The sequence below is a fragment of the Symphalangus syndactylus genome, chromosome 10 (assembly GCF_028878055.3).
Source record: "Symphalangus syndactylus isolate Jambi chromosome 10, NHGRI_mSymSyn1-v2.1_pri, whole genome shotgun sequence".
NCBI lineage: Eukaryota > Metazoa > Chordata > Mammalia > Primates > Hylobatidae > Symphalangus > Symphalangus syndactylus.
The window spans coordinates 12,740,325-12,760,895 of record NC_072432.2 but is presented as its reverse complement, the minus strand read 5'-3'; the positions used below and the strand labels follow the sequence as shown (position 1 = coordinate 12,760,895).

Sequence of the window (20,571 nt, the reverse complement as noted above, 5' to 3'; positions counted from 1 at the left end):
ACATGGTGTCTGGCATAAATAAATCAGATGTTCCCTTACTACATACACAAGAAAATTGCATGGTATCAGCACTTATCTGTCTGGCATTAGTTTAAAGTTGTATGTGTCTTAGAATTTGCCAAGAAAAGTTTACTATAAGCTCTTGAGGGAAGCTTTTCAGGAGGAATTAATTTGGAAAAAAATGATCCATGCCTAGGAGTGTTGAGTGCCCGCAGGGCAGATGACACTGTGTGGGGTCCCCACCACTCCCTAGTTTAGTATTATTTCTTTTCATTACCCCTTCCCCATAATAGGTGCTCAGTTATTAAAAATCGATGATTTAAGAAAAAATATAAAAGTCATAGCTGCATTATGGGAAATGTGGATAATGGGGGAAAGGGAACTGTAATTGACTGGTTAGGGCATGGGTTCTGGAGCCAGTTGTGTGGGTTCAAATCCCAGCTCCACCACTAACGGCTGTGTGATGCTGAGCAAGTGACTTCATCCTTTAGGTTGCTTATCTGTAAGATGGGAACAGTAATGTAACCTACATCCTAGAGTTCTTACGAGGATTAAATAAGTGCATGTTTATTACGTACTTAGTAATCACCATAAGTGTTGGTAGAATAAAATAATCGTAAATGCATGCTTACCATGCTAACACTTCCATTTCTTCTATTTGGAGCGACAGAAGCTCCTCCTCTTACCAGTAGGTTTAGGTTCCCAAGACTGCCGAGAAGTCTGTTCATTTTAACTCCAAATGACCTAACCACTGACCAGTGGGTACACATACACAGAATTTTTTTTTTTTTTTTGCTCTGACTCCTAGGCTGGAATGCAGTGATATGATCTCAGCTTATTGCAACCTCTGCCTCCTGGTTTCAAGCAATTCCTGTGCCTCAGCCTCCCAAATAGCTGGGATTACAGGTGCCCACCACCATGCCCAGCTAATTTTTGTATTTTTAGAAGAGACGGGTTTCACCGCATTGGCCAGGCTGGTCTCAAACACCTGGCCTCAGGTAATCCGCCCACCTGGCCTCCCAAAGCGCTGGGATTGTGAGCCACCATGCTGGGCCCACATACGCAGAATTTTAATTTTTTCCCCACCATAAGCTTCTGTCTCTTCTCACTAGGACACTACTATTGCTTTTGCACATACTGGACAAGATGGAGTTAATTGTGTTCTTTAAACGTCTCAAAAGTAAGCACATACCCACAAAATACACACATACACACAGCACAGGGAAGCCATCCGTGAGCGTGAGCCAGGACCTCCGATGGCCAGGCTGAAATGTGGATTGTGAAACACTGCTCGCTTTTTATTATTTTTTCCTGGATTGTGGTTTTGCTCTTATCTATGAAAGTTTGAAATCTGAGAGCTTGTAAGGAGAGGATCTTTCTTTTTTTTTTTTTTTTTTTTGAGACGGAGTCTCGCTCTGTCGCCCAGGCTGGAGCACAGTGGCGCGATCTCAGCTCACTGCAAGCTCCGCCTCCCGGGTTCACGCCATTCTCCTGCCTCAGCCTCCCGAGTAGCTGGGACTACAAGCGCCCGCCACCACACCCGGCTAATTTTTTGTATTTTTAGTAGAGACGGGGTTTCACCGTGGTCTCGATCTCCTGACCTCGTGATCCGCCCACCTCGGCCTCCCAAAGTGCTGGGATTACAAGCGTGAGCCACCGCGCCCGGCCCTCTTTCTTTTTTTTTTTGAGATGGAGTCTCGCTCTGTCGCCCAGGCTGGAGTGCAGTGGTGCAATCTCGGCTCACTACAAGCTCCGCCTCCCGGGTTCACGCCATTCTCCTGCCTCAGCCTCCTGAGTAGCTGGGACTACAGGTGCCCGCCACCATGCCCGGCTAATTTTTTTTGCATTTTTAGCAGAGACGGGGTTTCACCGTGTTTGCCAGAATGGTCTTGATCTCCTGACCTCGTGATCCGCCCGCCTCGGCCTCCCAAAGTGCTGGGATTACAGGCATGAGCCACCGCACCTGGCCAGGAGAGGGGTTTTGGTACTGGAATCCCTCCCTGCCTTAGCTCATTTGGGTGTTCTCTGTGTGCCCTTTCCGTGGCTGTACTCCTGTGTCCCTAACTCTAAGCTTCTTTTCATGGAGCTGTGCGTTTTGTTATGATCATCGTTTTTGGGGCTCTGTCATATGCCTTCAAGGCCCCTTTCTCCTGGATACATTCTGGTATTTTCTCCTCCCTTTTTCTTCCCTGGTTTACCTTTGTTTTCTCCAAGTGTTTCAGTTCCTACCTTTTTCCTTCAGTTGCACACCCTTCTCCCCTCCACATTCCCAGTATTTTCCCTGAGGGATCACTGGAGGGAGAGCTGGGAGAGCCAGAGCTTTCCACAGTGGGCTGCCGCCCTCCGCTCTCCAAGCCCATGCCACCTGTGGCTTCTGGAGTCGGTGGATGCTGTGTCTCTTCCTCAGTGACCACGTGATCCTGTCATCTCATAACTGCACGTCCTTACATGGGGTAGGGGTGAGGGGTGGAGGGTGCGTGTCTTACCCTTTGTAATGTTCCAGGTACCCTCTGAACATTCTCAGTGGACGCTTGGGTATTTGGTTGCATGGACACACTTGCTTATCAACAAGTAGTTTGTTTACAGAGCGCCTCAGCGCTCGCTCCCTACCTGCTAGGGGCAATCCAGGTGAACTGGGGGTCCTGCTACCCACTGTTAAGCCCCAGGTATAGCGCAGAAGACCTTAGAGTGCCCCTGGCAGGCAGCCTTTCCTCTGCTGTGTGCAGCTCATGGGAGCAAATCTCTGGAACCTTCTGAGACGAGGTGTGAGTAGGTCAGTTCAGTGTTAGGTGATGTTTAGTTCTGTGCCTGCCAATGCAGTGGGTTGATTGTTGTGAAAGAGGTAGTTCCTATGTCCAGATTTTTGTGTCCCTATCATCACAGGAATCTGGAAGGATTGCTCTTAGAAGAATGCAGCTGTGTCCATCATTCGGAGGGTTCTTTTAGCAAACTGATACCCACAGGGTAAAGCGTAGCAGCCTCCATAGTAAATTGCTCAGTTTACCAATGTCCTCCGTTAACAACAACAACATAAATCTTAGAACCCCTCCAGCTGTTAAAAGTTTCCTTCATTTAGTGTCAATTCCAGCTAAGCTTTCGGAAACTAAGCTCATTACATTGCAGATGATTCACTGGGGATATAAGATAACTTCATTTTTTTTTATTAAAAAACCTTTATTTTCATTATTAAAAACTATTAAAAAAGGATTTCACTATTTAAAAAATTTCATTTTCATTATGAACGAAGCAAGCTCAGTTTGTATTTTGGTTCAGGTCATTTCTGTATATACCATATTTTCTTACACTAGCTGCCTTAGATTTATGCGTCCAGAGGGCCATGGTTGAGATTGTGTTCACATGCTTCCTCTGAGGTGCCCCAGACAGTGCCACAGTGAGCTCGTTGTGTCCATGGCTCTTCAGGGATGGTACTTACTTGTACTTTCTGTGATTTTTTTTTTTTTTTTTGAGGTGGAGTTTCGCTCTTGTTGCCTAGGCTGGAGTGCAATGGCGCGATCTCAGCTCACCGCAACCTCTGCCTCCCGGGTTCAAGTGATTCTCCTGTCTCAGCCTCCCGAGTAGCTGGGATTACACACATGTGCCACCACGCCTGGCTAATTTTTGTATTTTTAGTAGAGACAGGGTTTCACCATATTGGTCAGGCTGGTCTCGAACTCCCGACCTCAGATGATCTGCCTGCCTCAGCCTCCCAAAGTGCTGGGATTTCAGGCATGAGCTACCACGCCCAGCCTTTCTGTGATTTTAAAACAAGCTGAAGAAACTGTTTAGGACCTAGTACACTGCATTTTACCCATAGCTCTCACACTTTAAATCAGGAAATTCCTGGTTTAAGTTACTTGTATCACTGATGCTGACTTCTACGCCTCAAACCTTGTGCGCTCATTTTTGCCTCAGAAAACCTAAGGCCCTATGCTGAGAAAGTTAGGGAGCGATAATCTCTCATTGACAGGAGGCTTCTCTGTTGCACTGTCGTTCCCTTGGCTTAGTCATGAACTTATCTTTGTAGTAGCAAAATGCCTAGATTGCTGTTTGCCGACCCACTGCAGATAGTTTTATAGTTCATACTCTGAAACAGGTGTTTTCTTTCTTTGTACTGTGATTGAGAAATAGCTTCCTGTCCTCTCCACAGTGTCTGGTATAGTACGTTAAATACAACAGGTGGATAGTTCAATGCACGTTGAATTAAATTTCAGTGCTATGTACCTGGTGCATTTCCTGTCTCTTCCTACTTATTCCTGGCATGAGTTTCCAGCTTTTTCTCTACCATTGCACACATGAGTAACACGTTCTTTCATGAACCTTCTTTTTTTTGTTTAATTAGAGATAGGGGTCTCAGGATATTGCCCAGGCTGACCATGAACTCCTGAGCTCAAATGATCCTCCTGCCTCAGCCTCTCCAGTAGCTGGGATGACAGGTGCAGATAGGCTACCCACTGCACCTGGCATGAACCTTCAATTTTGACAAAACCTCTGAATGTTTTTTAAAAGATATTTTACCAGTATGTGAGTCACAAAATAGCCCATTGGTAGATGCAGGTGCATTATATTCTTTTGTTTCTTCATCTCTACTTGCCTGTTGGCTGATTTAAGCTTCTCTCTATGTGTGAAATAAAAGAGAACACTGAATGAATGAGAGAAACACCATGTGGCCGTGGTGGTTTAAAAACACCATGTGGGCTGTGTCTGAGCATCAGAGCCAGGTATGGCTGCTCATTGGTTATGATTACTCCCAGTGTCTCCTGGGCCCTGACATAAAGGAGCTGGAGAGTAGGATTCTGTGGGAACCAGCTGTAATGTTGCTGCTTTTTCCAGCAGTCTTACTAGAAGGCAAGTGGGGAATAGCAGTGCTAACATAGGGAAAGTCTTGTTTCCATTTCTACTTTGTGAAAAAGCACATTATTGACAAATATTGATACTTTAACTGGTTTTGATAACAGATCATGTGTAACATGTGAGGACTTCTTCCTGAGGCAGGGCACTGCGTGTTGCAGTACCTGCGTGTGGGATGCTGAGGTTGTGTGTAGGGGGGGTGGAGGTTGCTGCTATATAGCTTCAAGGTGCGGGGAGTGTCTTACCCTATGTTGCCATGGTGGATCGAGGACTGAAATGCAAGTTTCTGTTGGTGAAATATGTGTCCATCTTAGTGGTAATAATGACCTGTAGAACACGGATGGTTTTGCTATGCTGAGACCTTTATTGTTGACCTTGTTGACCTGTGTAGAGATGTACTCATTAGTCTTTTTAACTAACTAGTTAATTTTTTTTTTTGAGACAAAGCCTCACTCTGTCGCCCAGGCTGGAGTGCAGTGGTGTGATCTCAGCTCACTGCAATCTCTGCCTCCCAGGTTCAAGCGATTCTCCTGCCTCAGCCTCCCAAGTAGCTGTAATTGCAGGTGCATGCCACCACTCCTGACTCATTTTTGTATTTTCAGTAGAGACAGGGTTTCACCATGTTGGCCAGGGTGGTCTCGAACTCCTGACCTCAAGCGATCCACCCACCTCGGTCTCCCAAAGTGCTGGGATTACAGGCATGAGCCACTGCACCTGGCCTAAGTGTACTAGAATACTTATTCCTGGTATTTTCTTTTATCAACATTACGTTGCATCTTGAAAGTTATAATGAAATGGTAGTGACACTAATAAGGTTTTTTTTTAAAAAAATTAAAAATAAGTGAATATAATCAATATGATTAAACTGCTCTGATTTTTTTTTTTTTTTTGATTGCTCTTAGGTAATTTTTTCTGCAGGATGAATTAAGAGAAGAGACACTTGCTCATCAGGCATGGAGAGCACTTTGTCAGCTTCCAATATGCAAGACCCTTCATCTTCACCCTTGGAAAAGTGTCTCGGCTCAGCTAATGGAAATGGAGACCTTGATTCTGGTAGGATTTTGTTTTCTAGATTCATCTGGATTTTTGATGAATTGATCAATATCTTCCTGAAAATATTGAGGAAACAATGGGACAGCATTTGTAGATCTCACATACTGTCTGGTTCCTGGGATTTGAAGTCCTATTCATAAGGATATAGGAGCTCTAAAATTTGGGTCAAAATTCTTGTTTTGAATACTAGACAGAGAGGACCAGGTTATAGTGCAGCAACACATCACTTCAAAATCTCAGTGGCCTGGGCAGAAAATGTCTATAAATCACTCTTCCACGGAGTCATTGTGCACCATCCTGCAGGGTTTGTCATGAGTGAGAAGAGCAGGGTTGGAGGTCTTAGACCGGCAATCACCTGCTCTGGCTCACAAGAGACAAATGCCATTTTTGCTCAGAACCCCTTGACAAGAAGTTAGTTGCATGTTTCTGCCACAGCAAGGGAGGTTAGGAAAAAGAATTCCCTCCTAAGCGCTGGAGAGACAGAGACAGGACATCCAGATCTGCCTACATAGTAGATGCTGATGACACAGCATCTAATATGTTGAGCACATCTGTCAGAAAAGCATACAATGTGGAAGGAAGTGAGGTCATGTGCATCTCCCTTCCAGAAATCTGAAAAACAGAAGAGCTCCCTCCTCTGACTCAAACACAGCCTTCGATTCAAATGTATGTGTGTATGTATGTATGTATGTATGTACGTACGTACGTACGTATGTATGTATGTATGTATGTATGTATGTATGTTTTGAGACAGGATCTCGCCTGTTGCCCAGGCTGGAGTGTGGTGGTGCAATCATGGCTCACTGCAGCCTTGACCTCTTGGGCCCAAGTGATCCTCCCACCTCAGCCTCCATAATAGCTGGGACTACAGGTGTGCCCCACTGTGCCTGCTGACTTTTAAATTTTTTGTGGAGATGGGGTCTCACTGTGTTGTCCAGGCTTGTCTTGAACTACTAGGCTCAAGTGATCCTCCTGCCTTGGCCTCCCAAAGTGCTGAGATTATAAGTGTGATTCACCACACCCAGCCTTGATTGGATTTTAATTATTTAACTAGTTATAAGTACATACATGTATCTTTTTCTAAATACTTACACAATAAAGAGTTTATTTAAAAAGGATACCTTTTAAAAAAAAAAAGGGTTGCATTGTTTATACATACCAGCAAATTACTTACGGACAGTTTAGTTCTCTGAATTGTAAACATTAGCTATGGTGAATTCTTGTAAAAAATGTTGCTCATTAAGTCAGCAGGTCACTTGACCATGGTCCAAAGAAGTCACAAAGTTTGTCTTCACATTTTGGTGAGACTAGTCAATGACAGATTACAGGTTGCTCCATATCATTGAATTTATTAGATTAAGTTTATAAAATTATATCTTTATATGGAAGAAAACCTGGAAAACCCTCACATGAGTGAAGGCCTTACTGTATTGAAAGGTGTTAGCATCTGTTTCCAAATCGGCTCATTTGTCCCTCTTTCAGATTTTTCTACACATAAACCAGATGTGAGAAAACTTCTCCTGCAAGTAGAGCTGGATCATTGTTCCTCCCTGGAAACATGGAAATTATTTTCTGAGAAGGCATAGTTGTATAGGCTGAAAGTTCATCCTAATTATTCTACTTTATTTAAGTACAGATTTACCTTTTTAAAAAAGTCTTTCCTATGTTTGCTGAGTGAAGTTATTTTTCAAATTTTGGAGTTCCTGAGCTTTCAGGGTATTTTTGTAGTATATCATCTGCACACATCCAGTGTCCATTACTGAGTTATTTCTCGTGATATGTTTTCAAAACTGTTTAAACACCAACTGTGTATTACCTTTCCATGTGCACACAGTTGCAGTGTATCTCTCTAACTTAAGTAGTTTCTGAAACTCGTTAATGATAATCTGGTGTCAGGAAAATGATTTGTACTGACATTTCGTTAAGGGTGGTTCCATGGATGGCAAGTGGGAGAGCGAGAACTCATTATATCCTTGGCTGGGGGAGTCCATGCATTAAGCCCATGTGTACTCACGTCGTGATTGGTTCCTTGCTCTTGCATCGGGGATGGCCTAAATCATACAAGATGTTCAGATCTTTAATGGAAATACTATTGCTAAGTGGCTCTAAATGATCTTAACATTTTTCAGATATTGGCTCAGATTTTTCTCCACCCCCCATGTGGCTAATCTGTCCTTTCGCCTTGGGATTTCTGTGTTTACTTGTGCGGTGAGGAGAGTTTTGGATGACGATACAGACTCTTTAAAGAGAGTACAAATTTAAAGCAGAGTCTAAGACTTTGCAGAGGACAGTGGCTGGATTCACTTGAGAAACTCAAATGTAGTTTTGAGCATTTTGATTCTATAAGTAGTTTATTTATTTATTTAATTTTACTAAAATCTAGTTTTGAGCATTCAAACTATTAAGTATGATTCTACAAGTAGTTTATCATTATTTTTTCCAACCTGCTAACCCACAAAATATTTCCAGTCCTGGAATCACTTGGTGAGATATTTGGTTCTGGGATCAGCTGGGACAGGCTTGGGGCTGTGCAGAGTCTTAATGCTGAAGGTCTTCTCCTGGAAGCATTTTCAGATGGGATTTACTCATCCCACGTACAGGAGGAGGCAAACCCAGTGTTCTTTAGCTGGTTCTGAATTGACTTGCGATGATAGGTATATGAGCGCAAGTTCAGACTGTGTGGCAGGCACAGAAAATGTTAAGTTCTTTGCATGTGTTAATTCGCCTAATCCTTCAGCAGCCCACTGGCATAGCTGCTTTTATTGCCCCAATTTTACAGATGAGGAGACTGGACAACAAGGTGAAGTGACTTGAGCCCTGTGTTAGAAGCAAGATTTAATTTCAGGCATTGTGAGGCTGTGGAGTTGGTGCTCTGAAACCCTGGGGGGCACCTGCCCCTTCAGGTGCACAGATGAGTCATCAGGAAATCCCAACAGCCTCCTACCCACCCATCCATACACTCACACCCACACTCACACCCACCCATCCATACACTCACACCCACACACACCCACCCCACAGCCATTCACACCCACACTCACACCCATCCTACAGCCCCACACACCACACTCACACCCACCCCACAGCCACACACATCCACACTCCCACCCTACAGCCACTCACACCCACACTCACACCACCCCACAGCCACACACACCCACACTCACACCCACCCCACAGCCACACACACCCACACTCACACCCACCCCACAGCCACACACACCCACACTCACAACCACCCCACAGCCACACACACCCACACTCACACCCACCCCACAGCCACACACACCCACACTCACATCCACCCCACAGCCACACACACCCACACACCACCCCACAGCCACACACACTCACCCCACAGCCACACCCACACACACCACCCCATAGCCACACACACCCACCCCACAGCCACATTCACCCACACACACCACCCCACAGCCACACACACCCACACTCACACCACCACACAGCCACTCACACCCACACTCACACCCACCCCACAGCCACACACACCCACACGCCCACCCTACAGCCACACACACCCACACGCCCACCCTACAGCCACACACACCCACACTCACACCACCCCACAGACACACACACCCACCCCACAGCCACACACACCCACACTCACACCCACCCCACGGCTACACCCACCCACAGTCACACCCACTCCACGGCCCCACACACCCACACACCCACCCCATGGCCCCACACACCCACACTCACACCCACCCCACGGCCCCACACACCCACACTCACACCCACCCCCACGGCCCCACACACCCACACTCACACCCACCCCCACGGCCCCACACATCCACACTCACACCCACCCCACAGCCACACACACCCACTCACACCCACCCGACAGTCACACATACCCACACACCCACTCCACAGCCACAGCCACCCACACTCCCACCCCGCAGCCACACACACCCACACACACCTACCACACTGCTATACACACCCACACTCACGACCACCCCACAGCCACACCCACCCACACACCCACTCCACAGCCACACACTCCCACACACCCACCCCACAGCCACACACACTCACACACCCACCCCACAGCCACAGACACCCACACTCACACCCACCCCACAGCCACACACACCCACACACCTACCACACTGCTACACACACCCATACTCACGCCCACCCTACAGCCACACACACCCACACACACCCACCCCACAGCCACACGCACCCACATGCACACCCGACCATCCACCCATCCACACATACACCCATACACACCCACACTCACACCCATCCATCCACCCATCCATACACTCACAGCCACACTCACACCCACACTCACACCCATCCATCCACCCACCCATCCACCCATCCATACACTCACACCCACACTCACACCCATCATCTACCCATCCATACACTCACACACACACACCCATCCACATACACATACACACACACACACACCCATCCAACCACCCATCCACACACACACACACTCCCACCCATTCACATACACACCCACATTCACACCAACCCCCACATACACATCACCAACCCCCCCCACACACAAAATTTTGGGGGTACACACACAACTTAGATTCTTTGTTGTTCTTTCGTACTCTTTCCTCCTGTGCCACCTCCCCTATGTCCTGTGATACATTACTACAGGGGTTCCCAACCCCCCCGGCCACAGATTGGTACTGGTCTGTGTGGGCTGTTAGGAACTGGGCTGCACCACAGGAGGTGAGTGTCAGGCGAGGGAGCTAAGTTTCATCTGTATTTACAGCTGTTCCCCATTACTCACATTACTGCCTGAGCTTCACTTCCTGTCAGATCAGCAGCGGCCATTAGATTCTCATAGGAGCATGAAGCCTATTGTGAACTGCATGTGCCAGGGATCTAGGTTGCATGGTCCTTATGAGAATCTAATGCCTGATGATCGGTCACTGTCTCCCATCACCCCCAGATGGGACTGTCTAGTTGCAGGAAAACAAGCCCAGGATTCCCACTGATTCTATATTATGGTAAGTTACAGAATTATTTTGTTATATAGTACAATGTAATAATAATAGAAATAAAGTACACAATAAATGTAATGCGCTTGAATTGTCCCAAAACCATCCTCCTGTCCCCTGTATCTGTGGAAAAATTGTCTTCTACAAAACCGGTCCCTAACTGTCTTCCACAAAACCAGTCCCTGGTGCCAAAAAGGTTGGGGACCACTGTGTTACTGTCTCCCTAACAAGTGACTACACTCAAGTGACTAAAGTTTTTCCTTGAGAAAATTATGGGATCAAAGAAAAGAAAATCAAACCTGCTTGGGTGTTTTCTCTCTCTTGTTTTTTTTTTTTTGTTGTTTTTGAGACAGAGTCTCTCTCTGTTGTCAGGCTGGAGTGCAATGGTGCAATCTCAGCTCACTGCAACCTCCGACTCCCTGGTTCAAGTGATCCTCCTGCCTCAGCCTCCCAAGTAGCTGGGACTACAGGCGCCCGCCACCATGCCCGGCTAATTTTTGTACTTTTAGTAGAGATGGGGTTTCACCGTGTTAGCCAGGATGGTCTCAATCTCCTGACCTCGTGATCCGCCCGCCTTGGCCTCCCAAAGTGCCAGGACTACAGGGTGGGGGGGCCTTTTTCTTTTTTTTTTTTGAGACGGAGTCTCGCTCTGTCGCCCAGGCTGGAGTGCAGTGGCACAATCTCGGCTCACTGCAAGCTCCGCCTCCCGGGTTCAGGCCATTCTCCTGCCTCAGCCTCCGGAGTAGCTGGGACTACAGGTGCCCGCCACCGCGCCCGGCTAATTTTTTGTATTTTTAGTAGAGAGGGGGTTTCACCGTGGTCTTGATCTCCTGACCTTGTGATCCACCCGCCTCGGCCTCCCAAAGTGCCAGGACTACAGGGTGGGGGGGCCTTTTTCTAAGGAAAGCTCAAATCACAGTTGAGATCAATAACCAACACCCAAGTCCTGTAAATGAAATAGACACAATATAAAATTACTCTTTCTCCCAGGAACACTGAATATGTGATTAGAATAAGCCCAGGGAGAGGAAATAGCCCAGGATCTGTGGCCTCCCCAGCAGACACCGTAGACACATCATCCCGGAGGACACCAAGAAGGAAGTGCGCTGAAATTCCAGCGCTGGGATTCCAGGCGTTGTCAGTTGCTGTGATAAAAGCAAGCAGAACAATATGCTGACACAGTGTTCAGTAGATTCCTTGACATTCTTTTTATAGGCCTGCAACATGAAATTTCCTGATGAAGTCTATAGATAAAGCAGTGTTGCACATTTAGACAGGGTGAGCCTCAGTGGAGAGAATTACGCTGAAAATGTGAGCTTGATTCTTCTTCTTGGCATTTGGTATTAACTGGAGAACCACAGGGTCTTCTATTTGGGAAGGAAAGGAGTCAACATTTTTCTTAGAAAAATTCAGGCCTCACTCTTCACGCTGGGAACTGGTCCTGTGTGACTCAATGGTATTCCCTTTTTTCCCTAACCCTCCTTTGAATAGCTGTGGCTTCCCCTGGCCAGGTGATTTTTATGTGTGTGTGTGTTTTTCTCCTAGAGTAACTCTGGCCATCGGGTAGTTGGATGAGCCAGGAGGACCTTTGTGCCATGAGGACTGTCCCTGCAGTTGTGAGCTCAGATCCTAGGCAGGTGGCCACGGTTCCTTTCTGAGTTGTTTGCACAGATGCTTCCGATGAATATACTCACGGTGGAACTATTTTCTAAATCTTATGACAGTATGAAATGACTATCAGTATTTACAAGAAGAAAGACTTAATGTCTTCTTTCTGTCTCTTTCCACATTAAAAAAAAAATCTAGCATCTAAGAAGGTGCTCAGTAAGCATTCACCCTGAATCTGCCAATTCCCGATTCCTTTATTGGTGTAGTGGGCGCAGACTTTAATATTCAGCCTTGTAAAGTCAGCCTTGTTTCAGATTGTAAAATTGTACAAGCCCAAGATTTTATTCCTTAAAGATGTATGGGCCGTTTGTTTGTTCCATTTTTCACTCTAACGTCACTTACACTCCAGCTTCTAGTAAGGTATAGTGAGGTATTCTTTTTATGTTTGTTATGAAATATTCTCGCCTCATAAATAGCTTTCTGTTTTCTAAAACTGGATCACTGCTAATGAACATGACTGTTTTCTTTTAAATTGTGAAATTTTCTTAGTAGCTTTTCCTGGTCTGTTTTCATGACATCATGGGGAAATACCTCCCACTGGGTCATTTACATGGAGGGAGATTGTCAGAATTTCCTTGATAAAATGTTTATGGGTTTAAGAGGTTTATGAATCAGCTATAAATATTTGCTCTGGGTTTATGAGACCTCTCCCCATAAACATTTTGTGTGTTTTTCTATTGCTCATTGAAATGTCTTCAGAGAATCAGCTCCTTGGGGCACATAGGCCTGGGGAAGGGTTGTACGTGACCCATTTCAAAAGGCTGTATTGTGAATAACCCTACATTTTGTGCTTGACTTTGTTATAACGCACAGTTCAAGTCATCAGTGCTGGGCATGAAGGTTTGAGTTTTTTAAAATCCCATTCTGAGTCTGACTTTTGGTTACCTTTTTAAGTGTTTTCTTTAGACCAGCAGAGAGTGACAGAGCTACTGTTCTACTGATTCCTGCAGGGGAGACACAGTGGCACCCTCTGACCTCCTGGTTAACTTGACTGAATGAAACTGTGTGCGCTGAAGTCTGTAGAACCCGTTATACTGGGAAATGTAGTTGTAATGAATTAAAATTTGACGGAAGCAAAACTTTTGGTAAAATTCTAACAGCATAGATTAGAATTGTGTGGAGAATAAAGAACTGCAACCAGCGGTCTCAGAGTTGAGGTTGAAAATTGGAGGCTCTCGTCTCCCCTGGTCTGAAGTGATGGAATCATCGAATCTTTGTGGGTAATGGGATGGGTTCACTAAAGCATCTCATCCCGGGTGCTGGTGACTGCAGGCAGTTTCTGAGGTTCCGCCTCCACGTGCATGTTTCCTTTGTTTTGTTTTGTTTTGTTGAGATGGAGTCTCGCTCTGTGACCCAGGCTAGATTGCAGTGGCACAATCTCAGCTCACTGCAGCCTCTGCATCCTGGGTTCAAGTGATTCTCCTGCCCCAGCCTCCTGAGTAGCTGAGATTATAGGTGCATGCCACCACCCCTGGCTAATTGGTGTGTTTTTAGTAGAGACGGGTTTCACCATGTTCGCCAGGCTGGTCTTGAACTCTTGACCTCAAGTGATCTACCTTCCTTGCCCTCCCAAAGTGCTGGGATTACAGGATGAGCCACTGCGCCCAGCCTTGATTTGCATGTTTCTGATTTGCAGGAATGAGTCACCCAGGACAACTTGTCCCGTTTTTCAGCAGCTGTCATTCTTGGAGTCCTATGCAGAACCTCGTGCCTCCTTCAGCCCAGGACTGAATTTCATGCTGATGTCTTCTTCCCAGGTTCTCTTCTTCTTCCTCACACACAGGTTCTGGGAGCTCAGTCCACTCTTCTCCTCTCTGCAGGTGGCCATGGCTTCCTGTGTCTTCCCCTTTCCTGCTTTTTTGGCTGTAGACTGTTTCAGGGTTCACCAACATGGCGAGACAGATTCATCACTTTGAAACCTCCCTAGGATTCTGCAGGAGACACTGGTGGTGGTGGTAGTTTCTGGTGCATGATACAGGTGGGAGAAGGAGGGGGAAAGTACTTCGTAAGAGCTCCAGCTTTGGACTCCTGACCCTGACGCTGGACAACGGTGGCTCAGGGTGATTCCCTGTCCTTTCTGAGCTCTCAAGATTGTCCCTGTGAGTATGTATCCATCATGGTTCTTGGGAGGATTGTGAGGCAATACCTGTAAACCACTGTTTCAGTCTGTTTTGTGTTCCTATAACAGAATACCTGAGTCTGCATAATTTATAAAGAAAAGGTTTATTCAACTCCCAATTCTGGTAGCTGCAAAGTCTAAGATGGGCAGCTGCATCTGGTGAGGGCCTCAGGCTGTTTCCGCTCTTGGCAGAAAGAGGAAGGGGAGCAGGTGTGTGCAGAGAGATCACATGGAAAGAGGAAGCAAGAGAGTAACCAAGGAAGCCAGGGTCTTAACAACCCACTCTCGAGGGAACTCATCCATTCCTTCGAGAGCCAGAACTCACCCCCGAGGCAGGACATTAACCTATTCATGAGGGATCTGCCCCCATGACCCAGACACCCCCTGCTACACCTCAGCTCCCAGCACTGCCACATTGGGAATCAGATTGCAACATGACTTTTGGTGGGGACAGACCACACTCAAATCATAGCAAGCCTTGTAGCAGAGAGGTGACACTCGAACACAGCAGAGCTCTTAGGATGTTCCCAGGAGGGTGGTGGCTGCTTTGTAGAGCTGGAAGTTACTGACACAGGCTAGGGCAGGCAGGGGGCTGCAGGAGGGTCTGGTTCAAGCTGAGGCCAGACAAGGAGGATGGAAAGAAGCTCTGGACTTTCTCTGCAGCGAGTTTGCTATCCTTAGATACTGCATCAGGACGTTGGGGCAGAGCAATAGTGCTGAGCTGACACCTCTGACGAGTGCATCAGAAAGCAAATTTGGTAAGAGGTGCCCAGTGCCGCTGGGAGGCAGAGGATTGTCAGCAGAGCCGTCAGGTGCCACCCTGAGGTGTTTTCCAGGAGCCGACTGCTGTCTCTCTAGTTCATTTCACTATGTCTGTGAAACTCTAAACTTCTTGGTGTCATCCATTCTTCACTGGAGGCTGCAGGACCTGTTGACTTTTTTTTTTCAGGAAGTGCATTTCTGTTTGAAGGGCTTCAATCCCTGGGTGGGACCGAATGTTAGAGCACCACCAAGGAAAGGTTTTCTCTCCTGATGGCTTTTTCTTTTTCTTTTTTGGATGCTTGACTATAAGTCACTTTATTGAAGCAAAAGTTGAGGAGGCCATTCTAAGCAACTTGGGCTTAGAAGGCAAAATTTAAAATAGCCTTTCAGTTCAGCTCTTCTGACTTTACAAAAATTATCCTCTTCCCTCAATTTCTGAGAGTAAACAAAGTATTAAGAAAGACTTACTTTTCCTACTTATAATTTAATAATTTCAAGAAGGCCAGGTGTGGTGGCTTATGCCTGTAATCCCAGCACTTTGGGAGGCTGAGGAGGGAGGATCACCTGAGGTCGGGAATTCGAGACCAGTCTGCCCAACATGGTGAAACCCCATCTCTACTAAAATTAGCCGGGCGTGGTGGTGCAAGCCTGTAATCCCAGCTACTCGGGAGGCTGAAGCAGGAGAATCACTTGAACCTGGAGTGTAGAGCTTGCAGTGAGCCGAGATCGCGCCACTGCACTCCAGCCTGGATGACAGAGCAAGATTCCATCTTAAAAATAAATAAATAAATAATAAAAAATTAAAAAAAAATAAAAATTTCAAGTAGACAAAAAGTAGTGATAGTCTCCAAAAGAAGGCATTCTTATTTGGCGCCATGTCCCCTAGCTCATCTGACAGAATCGGATATCAGTTCTGCACCAGCCACAAGATGGAAAGCAGAGTTTACTTTTGGCCAGTGACACAGGCTCTTGTTTCTAGAAGATAAATGGGTTGAACATCAGCATCCATTGGACATTATTGCAGGAAGATCATCTAAACTTTTGAAACTCTCATGTGCATTTTGGACAGCTCTTTCTGTTGTGTGTTCTTATCATGGCCTTGCCAATTGGTTCAAACAATGTTTACAGCTTATTATTTCCATTTAAAATGATACCATCACATTTATGCCATGTGTATGTTAAAATACATTATTTGATGATTTTTGACTATACAAGTTTTATCTTATATGTAGCCTTAAATGTTTGGGGAATTGCTTGATTTCCTTCAAGCCTGGGTGTGTGGATTTGTGAAATTCAAATAGTTATGATTTTGGCTGGGCATGGTGGCTCGTGTCTGTAATCCCAGCACTTTGGGAGGCCGAGGCAGGTGGATTACCTGAGGTCGAGAGTTCGACACCAGCCTGGCCAACATGTAGTGAAACTCTGTCTCTACTAAAAAATACAAAAATTTGTTGGGCGTGGTGGTGCATGCCTTTAGTCCCAGCAACTTAGGAAGCTGAGGCAGGAGAATTGCTTGAACCCAGGAGGTGGAGGTTGTAGTGAGCTGAGATTGCACCACTGCACTCCAGCCTGGGTGACAGAGCAAGACTTTGTCTCTCAAAAAAAACCAAAAAACAAACAAAAAACAAACAAACAAAAACCCCTACAAATAGTTATGATTTTAAGAGCCGTGTTGTACATTTGATTGTATTTCTCTTTATTCCTTGTGATTGGAGAAACACATGCTCTGTTGGTTTCTGCCAGAGTGTCAGGCCCCAACAGTTCTGTCCTGGCAGTAGGTCGGAATTGGGAGCCCTGGACTGGCCAGGCATCGGGAGTGTTGGGCAGCTGGTTGGTTTGTGTTGTTGACTGGCTGGGTGGCCCCACACACTTGAGCAATTCTTTTGAGCCTCATTTTCTCTTTTTCCCCTTAAAATGATGCCAGAGTCAGTGCTTTATCTTTATAACAATTAGTGCTGTTCTCCGTATACCTCACAGCCTACATCACAGCCCTTACTCAGCACATGATGGGTTCCTTCGCCTTGTCCTCCAACCTCCCTGCAGGCTGGGATGTCTACTGCAGCTAATTTCAAACTAATACACGAACATTTACCAAATATGCGTTGGAACACGTCTCATGTTATTTACCCCAGAGAACCCAGTGTTCCCCTTGATTTCATCAGTGCAGTCAAAGCGGAATGTCCCGTGGTTTCCTTTCTTTAGTCAACACCTCTAAAATCAGCAGACTGAAGCTTTGCAAAAAATTCATTAATATCCTTCTAAACTGTGGAAATAGCTTGCGTCTTGCATGAAGGATTTTCTGGTCTCAGTTGCAGGCCAGCACCTTCCTGTCCTCCACTCCAGTACTGATATTCTGTTCTTTTGTTTTTCAACAGAAGAAGGCTCAAGCTTGGAGGAAACTGGCTTTAACTGGGGAGAATATTTGGAAGAGACAGGAGCAAGTGCCGCTCCCCACACATCATTCAAACACGTATGTAAAGCAGCTTGTGTCCTCTTCTCTGTGTCTAGAAAGCGGGAAGGGAAGGAATCTATAGGGAGAAGCCAGGGAACTCAATGGAAGAAGGACAGTGGAAAGAGGGAAATTCGTGGCCAGGCATGGCGGCTCACACCTGTAATCCCAGCACTTTGGGAGGCTGAGGCTGAGGCTGAGGCTGGCAGATCACTTGAGTTGAGGAGTTCGAGACCAGCCTGGGCAACATGGCAAAATCCCATCCCTACAAAAAAATATAAAAATCAGCTGGGTGTGGTGGTGCACACCTATAGTCCCAGCTACTTGGCGGGCTGAGGTGGGAGGGTCACTTGAGCCCAGGAGGTGGAGATTGCAGCGAGCCAAGATTGCGCCACTGCACTCCAGCCTGGGTGATAGAGTGAAACCCTGTCTCAAACAAAAAGGCAAGAGGGAGATTCAGCCAAGATTTCTTAGGAAGAAGGAGGAGACCTGGAAGTCAGCTTGGTTTCCCTGGACAGCTACAGGGAATATAGACCACAGGTAAGGTCAGCTTGAGTAAGTAAAGAGCCGGAAAACTAAACCAGTAGGTGTAATGTATTCTTAGCAGGTGTAATGGCTATATGTTTTCAGCTTCAGTTAATATTTTGATTTTGAAAAAGCTCATAAAAGATTTCCAGCCATTTATTGGCAGATGAGTCAGATTAGAGGAACTAACCATAAATATGATGAAAACATTTGGATCCAACCAAAAAAGCCATTCTCATTAATAATATTTCTTTGGATGATGCAAATAGCATGTCCAGCACTGGGCAAGTCCCAGAAAATTAAAAAAAAGTCAGTTTTTATCAGGGTTTTGCTTTGGTGTAAGATGCTGGTAATATATAATATCATTAGCAGGGAAAAGATTAACTCACCTGGGTCCTAAGAAGTTGGGTCCTGGAAATTTAGTCTTTAATTTTTGTTTTAATAGAAATAGAAATGGAGATTTAACTCTGAGAAACATTTTTCACTTTGTCCATGCAGGGCAAAGATTCAGCCTGAGTTTCATCAATAAATCGGGGCACTTTCTTAACCTGTTCTTCCTTTTGGCTCCTTGGCTGAATGAGGAAGACAGAACTTCAATTCCTTATTTTTATTTATTTATTTTCTGTTAGCCGGGTCTCGCCATGTTGCCCGGGTTGGCCTCAAACTCCGAGCTCAAGCAGTCCTCCTACCTCAGCCTCTCGAGTAGCTGAGATCACAGGCATGCACCACCATGCCCGATTTGATTACTTATTTTAATACAACATTTTATTCTTTTTAGAGGTGAAGTGTTCTTTCCAAAAGGAATTTAAGATTTTTATTAAATTTCTGTGACCCTGAAAAGGTAGATCATGTTTCCATTTCTCTTTATACTCATCATGCTATATTTACTAGTTTATTGTGAATGTGATTGTGGCTGTTTAGTAAAACCAAGAGCTAAATATTAAAACATAGCAAAGCTTTCAAGCATATGATGTGGTTATGGTCCTGCAAAAGCCATTGAAACATTTACATCTTAAGATGCTGAGATGATTTGGCAGTTGCCTTAGGCAGTTTGGGGAAGAGACATTGATCACAATTTTTCCTTCCTTTCTGTACTGAGAAGTTATCAATTTCTCCCTGTAGGGAGTCACTCCCATTTTCTTTAATTCAGTCAATCCTCCCACCTCCCTTTTAATCACAATATAGTGTCCTGGGGGCCAGAGCTGGAGGCTGTCCTTCAGGATGCAGAAGTCCCCAGGCCTGTATGCCAGGTTTAAAGGAGAAGTAGCCTCAGACTCATGCAAGTGTGATTGATAATTCTGTCATCTCCTTTAAGCAGTGGCCACTTGTGGACAGCAGATATGTCAGCTTTGCAATGTTAAGACCCATCAGGCTAGAAAGCATTTTCTGGGGGTGAGGGCTGGTAGATATCAATAGACTATCACCCTTAATTAAAAAACAAATTCATTTTCTAGGGCCATGTTGTTCATGGAATAGCCACTGTCATGTGGTCCTCGTGAGTCCTTGAAAAGCGTGTAGTCCACATTCAGAGGTGCTGAGTGTAGAATACACACCAGGTTTTAGAGGCTTTATTCAAAAAGAAGAAAGTTGGTCATTTCATTAATGTTTTTTATATTGATTACATGTTGAGGTGATAATGTTTTGGATATATTGGGTTAAAATATATCATTAGAATTAAATTTATTCTTTTTTTTCTTAACGTGGCTGGCTGCAAATGTAAAGTTTAGCATGACATTTGTGGCTTCCATAGTATGTTACTTAGATAAATACATGCCTATTTTAGAGCAACAGGAATATTGTTTGTAAGTGCCATATTTTTTAGTGGTCTTTGTCATCTTCTGGATGTATTGTGTCTAGTGTGGTAATGGGTTTTCTCTATTTTTGATTCCTTAAGGTTGAAATCAGCATTCAGAGCAACTTCCAGCCAGGAATGAAATTGGAAGTGGCTAATAAGAATAACCCGGACACGTACTGGGTGGCCACGATCATTACCACGTGCGGGCAGCTGCTGCTTCTGCGCTACTGCGGTTACGGGGAGGACCGCAGGGCCGACTTCTGGTGTGATGTAGTCATAGCGGATTTGCACCCCGTGGGGTGGTGCACACAGAACAACAAGGTGTTGATGCCGCCGGACGGTG

General features: G+C 45.6%; 1 protein-coding gene across 11 annotated transcripts in view; it reads left to right on the top strand.

Moving 5' to 3' along the window:
- The window catches only part of SFMBT2 (Scm like with four mbt domains 2), a 282,187-nt gene that overhangs the window by 51,341 nt on the left and 210,275 nt on the right, over window positions 1–20,571 (top strand). For 10 of the 11 annotated variants that reach the window (XR_010113794.1, XM_055296462.2, XM_063610030.1 and 7 more), the window contains 3 exons: window positions 5,751–5,901; window positions 17,835–17,929; window positions 20,328–20,568. Coding sequence is in view for 10 of the 11 variants with exons in the window: in XM_055296462.2 (XP_055152437.1) it covers window positions 5,802–5,901; window positions 17,835–17,929; window positions 20,328–20,568 (436 nt within the window). In the remaining variant the exon portion in view is untranslated. The remainder of the gene's footprint in view (window positions 1–5,750; window positions 5,902–17,834; window positions 17,930–20,327; window positions 20,569–20,571) is intronic. The other variant, XM_063610032.1, reaches the window with a different exon arrangement.